Source organism: Leuciscus leuciscus, assembly GCF_965113295.1.
Source record: "Leuciscus leuciscus genome assembly, chromosome: 9".
In the NCBI taxonomy this organism is placed as follows: Eukaryota; Metazoa; Chordata; class Actinopteri; order Cypriniformes; family Leuciscidae; genus Leuciscus; species Leuciscus leuciscus.
The window spans coordinates 23695908-23707201 of NC_138733.1; the positions used below are offsets into that span (position 1 = coordinate 23695908).

Sequence of the window (11294 nt, forward strand, 5' to 3'; positions counted from 1 at the left end):
GGTGTTCATAAATAATACAAGGCATGTTTTTAATAATAAAAACATTTTTGAAAACTTATTTTAACATTTTATTGTTTTGAACAATACAATTATTACTTTTTATTGTTTTAATTCACAAATTTTCCAAAATCCTTACACTTACACAAGTTCTTTTTTTATAACGATTTCTACCTTTTACCACGAATATAAAATATAAGTGAATGTAGCCTAAAATAAAATGTAGGCCTATATGCTGAAAATCACTTAGTATGGCATTATGATTGGTTCAGTGCACTATAATATTCTTTTCAGCGCATCAAAATGTCTTCGTCTTCTTTAACGCTTGTGATGACTGTAGCCTACACCATAATGTGCATTAACAACAATATTTTATATTTCTTACATTTTTCTTATAAAGGTAACTAATTGATTTCATGACTAGCTCAGTCAGTAAAGGTGGCGGGTCTGAAGCGTTAACGTGTGTCTGCAATCCTCTTATTTTGTCCCTGACCAAGTATGGATTAGATTCATCCACGGGTCACTTTCAAAGGACTTTCATTGAACAGAGAAACCTCTAGGCCTTTTGATATTTTCAAGGAGATTTATATCGAATATCGCTTTCCATTTTGTTTTACTATAAAATGTATTTGTTGTTTTTTAAAATCGTCAAGGATTCTAGGAACCTGCGACATAACGAAACTAAGGTAAATAATTTAGCCCAAATTGACAACACTATCGAGAATTTCTGTACAGCAATATTTATAACAGTAAAGCTGGAAAATGTCGCTGAACGTTAGGTGTGAATTGTGAAGGTGCAAAAGAACACCTTTATTGATGACTGCAGGCATTAAGTAGCTCTCCAGGGTGCTTAAATTGAATCTCTCAACGCCACTGACAAGCCTCAGCAAACTGTTGTTTGTGAGCTGAGATCTGCTCACATTTATTTATGCCCACGGAACGACTGATGCTGGAAAACCGTCGTGAAAGTTGACCGTGTAACTCTATGAAGGATATACATCTACTTTATGAAAGAACCCACTGGAAGAAAAAGTTAATACTTTGTGGAAATGTTTTCATGCATCAAGAGGCCCATATGAATAATGGTAAGTTCAATTTCTAAATGATATTTTATTTAGCAATGTGTTTTATTTTGTGCACTAGCTTACATGTAGTGGATACACGTATTTTTTTTATTTCTAGTGTATGAAGCTTTTAACAAAACAATACAACAATAACCTAAGAAAATATAATAATACTACTGAAAAAAAATATTGTGTTGGATTTACATGATTTAATAGTGTACATCGGTTCCACGTGAATCGATTAAGTTAAACAAACATAATTTGTTTTAACTTCAACATCATGGAATTAAGTCATTTAAAATGATCCAATTAAGTAGTCTCAAAGTACATTTTAAAAGGCTCCCTGATATGATTCAGGTATCAAATTCATATATTCATTCATTCAATAAGACATCATTTATTTTAGTGTTACACACTTGAGTCAACAGACTATAGTTAGCAATAGCACTTATTAGCATCTTTAATGCTAAGATTTACATGCTCCTTCAGCCAGCATATGTTAGTTAAGTCCACAGGCTAACCAAATGCTCCACTCTTCTCCACAATGGTACTAAATGTAATTTAAATGGTTCTAATAATTACAATGTAATTGAAGATTAAACACAATTACACACTATCAAGTCTTCCCCTTTTCTCTAAAACACATACAATAACACTTAATTTCAACATTTATTCTCTCTTAATTCAGCCGTATGCAAAGCATGCTTGGAACTAACAAGCACCGCCCAGTTTCAGTTAATGCAACACAAATCATTCATGTAATCAAACACAAACGGATTAAGTAAACTTACATTTTACATATATTTAAGCAGATTGAACACAATCAAATTAGGTTAGGACAAAATGTATAGCAATTGTGTTGCTTAAGCTCATTTTAATTAAGCAATTTGAACAAGCAGCAAAAAATCATTTTTTTCAGTGATGCCAAAACAAAAAATATTCCCTGTCAAAAACATTATAAATTGATTTTATTAAATATACAGCCTAGCTATTATGTAACAGTAATAGTCTATATATTGAATGTTTAGCCTTGAAAATGATGCTAAAAGTGTGCCGTGACTCCAGTTCATATCTAATCTGCTGTTTTCCAGGTGTCTCTTTGTGACGTCCATCTCTCATAACGGCTTCTAAAGGAGGACAATGCGACATATTCACCTCCCATTTGGAGGTGCTTTATGGGAGTTATCCAGTTACCCCTGCTGCCCTGTCCTCAGGAGCAGACACAGCCTCTCAACACTTCCATTTTACAGCATTACACTATGGATCATTCTTGGTGTGTTGACGTTCCCATGCTGTGTCCAATGCCTGATTTTCAAAGTAGGAGTCCTGGGGCCTTGGAACTGTGACCCTTATTACTCTAAAGCACTTCCTTCCATTGCGTCCAGACTGGCTGTTGGCCGCATAAACGAGGATTTTAGTTTAGACCTGGGCTGTACAATGGACTTTGTCATCCTTCAGGAAGCTTGCGAGACGTCAAAAGCATTGACCTCATTTTTACAATATGAGAACGTAGTTGATGCGTTTGTTGGCCCTACAAATCCAGGATACTGCAATGCCGCTTTGCTCATGGGTAAGAATTGGGACAAGTCTATATTTTCATGGGCGTGCATTAACTATGAGTTAGACCGGGTCCAGGGCTACCCAACATTTGCCCGGACTTTACCATCTCCGACGCGGGTGCTTTACAAGGTGCTTAAGTATTTCAGCTGGGCTAACATAGGCATCGTGTCTTCTAATGAGGATATATGGATCGACACGGCTGCCAAATTGGCTAGTGCTCTCAGAAACCAGGGCCTTCCTGTTGGCATTGTTGCGTCCATGGGGAATAATGACACTATGTTGGAGAACACGTTGATGAGCATTCAAAACGCAGGGGAGATAAAAGGTAAAGTCTTTTGGATTTGCATTGTTAGCATAAACATTCATTTTAGGGGAGGAGAGGACATGGCTATTTGCCACACATTTTACAATGATTTCTCAGAGTTTTGTGTGTGTGTGTGTGTGTGTGTGTGTGTGTGTGTGTGTGTGTGTGTGTGTGTGTGTGTAGATATAAACCTGAAAGACTTTTTAAGATGACATGTTTAAACACTAAAACAATAATGTAATTGTTTTACAAACCATTGTTTTAACCAATAAATATTGTGATTAATAAATAGGAATCTTTTAACATTTAAAACACATGACAACTCTTCCTTATATATTATAATTGAAGGTCAACCTTTCATTATAATTTTTTTTTTTAAATATCTTTATAATACATATAAATACTATATAAAATATATATAAATATAACTATACTATTAATATTATAACTTTACTGTGGTTTTATTGTCTACTTTAAGCATTTGTATATGTACAGGTAATTGGAACAAAAACTATTTTAGGAAGAGAGAGAGAACTTGGTGTTTTAAACTAACATACAATATCACTGCTTACAAAAAAATAAAAAAATTAAAAATAAAACAAGCATTGCTGTAATTGGAATTTTCACTCAAAATCCTATAGTTCACAGCTCATGTGACAACTAGCCCCGGTGTCCTCTATATTGTATGATTAAACAGATGACAGCTTAAAGTTGACTTAATCTCTCATCATTTTCACTTTCTTTTGATAGAATTGATTTATCTGCAACAAAAAAACGTAACGCATTTATTCAGACGTGTAAAAGCATGCTCTACATTTGTTACTCAATTAAAGATTAATTTTCCAGTGCACACTGACTGAAGGTTTGTCTTCAATTGTCAAACTAAAAGTTTCGGATCATGGTCCTTTTAGAATTTAAATAAAGCATGTTATATTAAGATAAAACCTACTGCTTAGACCGCATGTTAGTCCTAAATGCTTTTAAAATTCAACATGAATTAATTCAGTTTTCATGTATGTTTCAGTCATCATTATGTGCATGCATTCAGTGCTCATTGGAGGAGAGCAACAATCTTCTTTCCTGATGAAGGCCTATGACATGGGATTGACAAATGGTCGATATGTGTTTATACCGTACGACACACTCCTGTACAGCCTACCCTACACCAACACCACCTACTTCCCACTGCAAAACAACACCAAACTGCGCAAAGCCTATGACGCTGTGCTCACCGTGACCGTGGAGTCAGATCTGATGTCATTCAACGAAGCGTTCAATATGGCCAAACGACTTGGAGAGCTGATAGTGTCACAAGAGCCAGAGCAGGTGTGGGTGGTGCACTTTGACACATTATGAATCTTATTTGTACACTCGCATAAAATGCTCGATTAAAATATTCTGCTAAATTTCAGGTCTCTCCTCTCTTTGGTACAATCTACAACAGTTTGTACCTGTTTGCCAAGTCCATGCACAATGCCAGAAGAGCAGGTAAGTGGTTCTCCGGGTCCAACCTGGCCTTCTACACGAGGAACATCACATTTTCGGGGTTCAACCAGAACATCCGCACAGACGCCCAAGGGAACGGGCAGACCAACTACGTGATCCTGGATACTGATGGCTGGGGAACTCAAATGTATCGTTGTTTTCAAGTAGACCTGACTTCGGACATGGTGCTGTTCGCTAACAAGTCCATTCATTTCCCTGGAGGTTCACCTCCACCTTCAGACTCCAGCTGCTGGTTTGATCCCGATGCCATCTGCACAGGAGGTACGACAGACACACACAGTGTTGTTCAATGAGAAACAGATATTTGACTTTTAATTGTTCGACACTTAAAAGTCACACTCATTTCTCTCAGCTTCTATATATGTGTCATAGTTACATTAGCAGTTGTGTATAATGCTTTTTAAGCAAATTGGTATTTTTATGCTCAATATTTTTAGTAAATGATCAATATTACAAACTATTATTATTATTCAAAGTCAAATAATTTTAAGAAATATAAATAAGTATTTTATGCTAAAAATAGCTAAATGCAAATATGCTCAATGTCATTTAGTAAATGATAAATGTTATTATTACTATTATTTAAAAAATAATAATTTTAAGGAATGATTAATTAAAATTAATAATTAAAATTAAACAGTAATATTTTATTTTAATCTTGCTAACAAATATATTATTGCTGTTTTATTTGATTATTGTGTTAACTGGTGCATATAATTTTATGCATTATATGTAACTTTTATTATTATTATTAAAAGATAAATAAAAAAATAAAACAGTTTCCTTTTCGCTTGTAATCAATGACATTGTTGTTTTCATATGTCCACCATTAACTGATGCATATTGATTTATATGTAATTTGAAACTTATATGCTATGTGTTTGTCAGCTAATTCATTCTCTTGTGTTGTAGGTGTGGAATTAATATACGTCATCATAGCGTTTGTGACGGTCTTCATTATAGTTCTTGGTTGTATTGTCATAATTCTATTCATAAGGTAATTTTGCTGTGATTTTAATAGAACCTATGATTTATTTCATTTTATGAATATATAGAAGCAAGAAGTTGTACCTGATCTTGTCTGATCTTTGTAGGAGGCGAATCCAACAAATCCAGCTGATCAAAGGGCCCAACAGAATCCTGCTTACGCTTGAGGACCTGACCTTCATCAACCCGCAGCTGAGCAAGAGGGTATGCGTCACCTCATCATTAAGCATTAAGCGCGTTTTTCTGAAAATGTTATACTATATTTTCTACATTTATTATGCACTCTTTGCTCACAGAAAATCACCCTTGAGGATCTTAGCGATTCAAAAAGTTACATTGAGGAGAAGAGCAATGGCGATCGGTCTCGCTCTGTGAACAGCACGGCAACGGCAACACATGAAAATTCAAACGTGGCCGTCTATGAGGTGACTTTATGTGTCATTTCATTTTATTTATTGAACACACCATGTCTTTTTATCTTGACCAAATTTTCCTGCAGCTCAAACAGTACGCTAGCAACGCCAAGATCAAGTGTTCGATTCCCTGGGAAAGCAAGAACTGATAAAATGTTAATGTGTACCTTTAAGGGATAGTCCACCCCAAAATATTTTTTTGTCATCATTTACTCAAGTTGTTCTAAAGCAAAGTTTCTCAAAGATATTTGAAGAATGTGGGTCCCCATTGACTTCTATAGTATATTTTTTTCCATACTATGGAAGTCAATGGGGACCAGCAACTGTTTGATTACCCACATCCTTCAAAATATCTACTTTTGTGTTCAACAGAAGGAATAAACTCATACAGGTTTAGAACAACTTGAGGGTGAGAAAATAAAAATGATGATTTTTTTTTATTTTTGGCCAAACTCTCTCTTTAAATGCAATGAAAGTTGCTTTGGATAAAAGTGTCTGCCAAATGTAAATGCAAGCCGGTTTGATCTTTGCAGGGCGACTGGGTATGGCTAAAAAAGTTTAAGGAAGGACATTTCAAGGAGGTTAAACAGAGCACCACTAAGATTTTCACGAAGGTATTCGCTCTAAACCTTTAATTTAAAACAAACAGTTTGGTATGAGCTTGTTCTTTGAGTGACGGTTCCTGTCATATTTATAATTCCCAGATGAGGGACCTACGGAATGAAAATGTCAATCCGTTTTTGGGGTTCTTCACCGATTGTGAGATGTTTGCCATCGTCACTGAACACTGTTCTCGGGGGAGTCTACATGACCTCCTTCGAAATCAAGATGTCAAACTGGACTGGATGTTTAAATCCTCTTTATTGCTGGATCTCATCAAGGTACTTTCGAATGTTATGATATTATGAAAATGTGAACTTCTAATAACCTTCAGATCATTTTCAAATCCATTATGCACTTTCGATATAATATCTGTCTTTGTCTGCATTATAATCTGATGGTTTCTGTTACCCATCCAATAGGGCATGAAATATCTTCACCACAGGGAATTTCCTCACGGACACTTAAAGTCTCGTAATTGTGTAGTTGATGGACGTTTTGTCTTAAAGATCACTGATTATGGTTACAATGAGATTCTTGAGTCCCAGAAAGCTCCAAAGGAGACCCCACATCCAGAGGGTATGGGTATTTATTTAAAAAAATTATAATAATGACTTATTTACAATGCAAATCTCACTTTTATTCCATCTAATTTCCTGATATTGAAAAAAAATACATAATAAGGCAATTCTTTGCCTTTCAGATCTATTCTGGACAGCTCCTGAATTTCTCAGAGATCCGGAAAGTCCATGGAAAGGAACATGTAAAGGAGATGTGTACAGCTTCGCGATTATACTTCAAGAAGTAGTCGTCAGAGGAGCGCCGTACTGTATGCTGGGCTTGACTCCTGAAGGTTGGTTGTAAATAAACTGTTCTTACAGTATTAGTTTGATGAACTGGTAAACAGGCTGTGATAACAGGAACTGGGCAGGTATTATCAGTGACATGTTTATTGCATCAACAGAGATAATAAGGAAGGTGAAGAAACCTCCGCCTATGTGCAGGCCCACTGTAGCTCCAGATCAAGCTCCACTGGAATGCATCCAGTTAATGAAGCAGTGCTGGTGTGAACAGCCTGATAGAAGGCCTGCTTTTGATCAGATCTTTGATCAGGTGAGCTTTGAGTGCATTGGCTAACAGAATTAAAAGCCTTAGGATCTAAGGAACGTAGATAAAAAAATTCTGGCTTACTTTTCTATAATGATTCTACAAAATATTAGGTCAGACATTTTATATTAATTTATTATTTTATTGTAATATTTATTGCTTTTATATTAGTTATATTTTATTATTATATTGCTTTATTTCATGTGTTATTTTATTATTATTTTTATTTTCATATTTAAAATTTTGGGGTCAGTAAGGATTCATTCAATGGATCATAAGCTAAATGTAGTCTTGTGAACTATTCATCAGAAAATGTACTTGTTTTTTTTTTTTATACAAATTCACGGGTTTCCACAAAAACATAATAAGAAATGTGTCTTTAGCACCCAATCATCATATCAGAATGATTTCTGAAGGATCATGTGAAGACTGCAGTAATGATGCTGAAGATTCAGCTTTGCATCACAGGAATATATTAAAATAGAAAACAGTTATTTTAAATTGTAATAATATCTCACAATATTGCAGTTTTTGCTGTATTTTTGATGAAATAAACCCTTGGTGAGCATAAGAGACTTCTTTCAAAAACATTTTGAAAAAATCTTACAGACCCCAAATGGTATAGTGTATTTATATATTCTATTTATAATATGACAAAATGCATGGATAGCAGTATTTCTAGATTTCAGGAACATTACAAATAAAGACACTTTAATTAAAGTTTCTTGGCATATGTCTAAAAGACAACTACATCTAATGATTTTTTTTTTTATTCACTCATAATGCATCTTAATGGTCTGTTCTCAGTTCAAGCTCATCAACAAGGGCAAAAAGACCAATATTATTGACTCCATGTTGCGTATGCTGGAGCAGTACTCCTCTAACCTGGAGGACCTGATCAGGGAAAGAACAGAAGAGCTGGAGGTAGAGAAACAGAGGACTGAGAAGCTTCTGGCTGAGATGCTTCCTCCGTGAGTGTTTTCATTCTCCAGCACACTTCTCAAGTAAGACATGTTCCTGGATGTCAGATTAAACTTCTTTTCAATTTTCATTCAGTTCTGTGGCAGAAGCTCTGAAAACCGGTGCCTCTGTGGAGCCAGAGTACTTCGATCAAGTCACCATCTACTTCAGTGACATTGTAGGCTTCACAACCATCTCATCCCTTAGTGATCCAATTGAGGTTGTAGATCTGCTCAATGACCTTTACTCCCTATTTGATGCTGTGCTGGGCAGCCACGATGTCTACAAGGTAAGCTTGGTTCAGGGTTATTACAGGGTTATTACAATGTTATTACAGTTATTTTTGGAAATTGGCGACAAATGCCTTCGATACTTTAATAGTATCTCAATGATACTAAAATAACACTGGCTTGGATGTCCAGGACAACATGCCGATCGATTTCCATGAAAAGCCATTTAACTCTTCTTCATCACAGGTTGAAACCATTGGAGATGCCTACATGGTGGCCTCCGGGCTGCCGAAGAAGAACGGCAACAAGCATGCAGCCGAGATCGCCAACATGTCCCTGAATATTCTCAGCTCCGTGGGATCCTTCAAGATGCGGCACATGCCAGAAGTTCCAGTCAGGATACGGATCGGCATTCACTCAGGTTAGCCTCTCAATCTCCAGCTGTTTTTATCCGCTTAGTGGCAATGTTATGAAAAAGCTCTTGTAAAGCTCATGCAATCTTTTTGACAGATTCAATTTCATTGTCCAAATATGTAGTTATAAAATATTGCATCCTTTATCTTACAGTATCATGTTTCTTCTCTATCCAGGGCCGTGTGTTGCTGGAGTCGTGGGTCTAACTATGCCTAGATACTGCCTTTTTGGAGACACAGTCAACACCGCCTCTCGTATGGAATCTACAGGGTTGCGTATGTTCCATTCAGATATTTTTCTTTACAGATGTGATATACTAACCCTGTAATGTAATGAGAAGATCGGTCAATAAACATCATTTCCATCAGCTTACAGAATTCATGTGAACATTAGTACAGTGAAGATTCTCCACTCACTGAACGATGGCTACAAAATAGAACTTCGAGGAAAGACTGAGCTGAAGGTACTAAAACAAACGCTTTTAATAATCATAATTAATACAATTATATTTGAACAAAATAATTTCTTAATATGCACTACTGTTAATAAGTACGGGGTCAGTTTGATTTTTTTAATCAGCATGGATGCATTAAATTGTGAAAAAGTGACTGTAAAGACATTTATAATCTTACAAAATATTTCTATTTCAAATAAATGCTATTTTTAAAGAAACTATTTTCAACATTGATAATAATAAGAAATGTTTCTTGAGCAGCAAATCAGTCAATTAAAATGATTTCTGGAGGATCATGTGACACTGAAGACTGGAGTAATGATGCTGAAAATTCAGCTTTGGCATCACAGGAATTACACTTTTATCAAAATGTTCTTTTTAAATTGCAAAATTAATATTTTAAATTGCTTTCAGGAACATTAAACTGACTCCAAACTTTTAAATGGTAGTGTAAGCACTAACTTACTGTGGATATTTTTAGCTTTTTAAATTCATTTTCATGGATTTTTTTTAGGGGAAAGGCATTGAAGAGACATACTGGCTTGTTGGAAAATCTAATTTTACTAATCCTTTGCCAAAACCACCAGAGATCAAACCAGGGTAAGATTTGAATAATATTTAACCATTTATTTTACATATAATTTTTTTTCTACAATATTTAAAATAAACTTAGCATTTAAAATATTATAAACATATATACATTTATGTAAAGCAGTTTGACCTTTTCATTATATTGCCCTTTATTTTACTTTCTCCGAATAAATTGCACTTTCAGATTAATTTATGTGCTTTAGAATAATTCTCGTTGTACTTATGAATGGGATACTATTTACAAATGGGATAATTGGATTTATGCATCAGGGAAGACAACCATGGTTTGAGACCTGAGGACATTGAGGCTTACAGGAGAAGGAAAGCTGAGAAAAAGGCATGAACCCATAGCTAATTGCAAGGAGGTAGTATCTTGCATGTTGTGCTGTATTTGTCATGTGGTTAGGTTTACTTCTGGTGGGTTTGTGCCGTGATGGTGTTCATTAATTGTGCTGGACTAATTGCATGTCCGTTTATTCGTGCATGCTGTGTATTTTTATTTTATTTTTCTTCAGTTGTTGTGAAGTGCATTACTTACCAAAGTGCTAAAATGAATCTTCAGTTCTGTCTGTCGTTATCGTTTATAACTTTATACATCAATTTTCATCTTTTAGAGATAACTGGCAAGACATGGTTACGGAGGAGGTCAAGTCAATATTTCGCAAGGCCAACAGACAAGTGGACAATCCCAAAATCTGAGAAGCGCAAGGATGTTAAAACTGACGAAGAAGGAAAGACACATGACAAGTTGCATGGGAGAGACACAAAGGACAATTCGAGCATGTGTGTTTCAGTGCAGCTTACAAAGACTACTTTAATAGGATTGATTGTCGTCTGTCTAATCCGACTCTGCCCAGCACAGCAGAAACAACAGCGCTAATGAAATGGCAGCTGAGGAACAGGTAGTCAGTGAAAGTGTGTTTCTTTCCCAATGTCTAACACTTGATCTGTTTTGGCCCCAGAGCCGCCCCATGTGCATCCCGTATCAAAGGCGAGTCCACGTTTTGGGGGTTTTTTTCACAGAGGTTTCACATGTTGTGTTTTCATCCATCTATTACTCATGGGGAGCTTTAATTACTTTTCTTTGATCTTCTCTAACCAAAAAAC

The 11294-nt window shown here is 35.5% G+C and overlaps 1 protein-coding gene across 1 annotated transcript; it reads left to right on the top strand.

The window, feature by feature from the left end:
• Positions 1-2201: 2201 nt before the first annotated feature.
• gucy2f (guanylate cyclase 2F, retinal) lies at positions 2202-10990 on the top strand (the record flags this gene model as incomplete). Its single annotated transcript, XM_082178926.1, has 18 exons — positions 2202-2946; positions 3950-4251; positions 4338-4692; positions 5344-5428; positions 5526-5622; positions 5715-5843; positions 6365-6445; positions 6536-6712; positions 6854-7010; positions 7135-7284; positions 7396-7544; positions 8346-8509; positions 8595-8787; positions 8975-9149; positions 9319-9417; positions 9511-9605; positions 10111-10196; positions 10802-10990. The coding sequence occupies 18 exons, from the start codon at positions 2202-2204 to the stop codon at positions 10884-10886; spliced, it is 3324 nt and encodes a 1107-aa protein (XP_082035052.1). The 3' UTR covers positions 10887-10990.
• Positions 10991-11294: the final 304 nt, after the last annotated feature.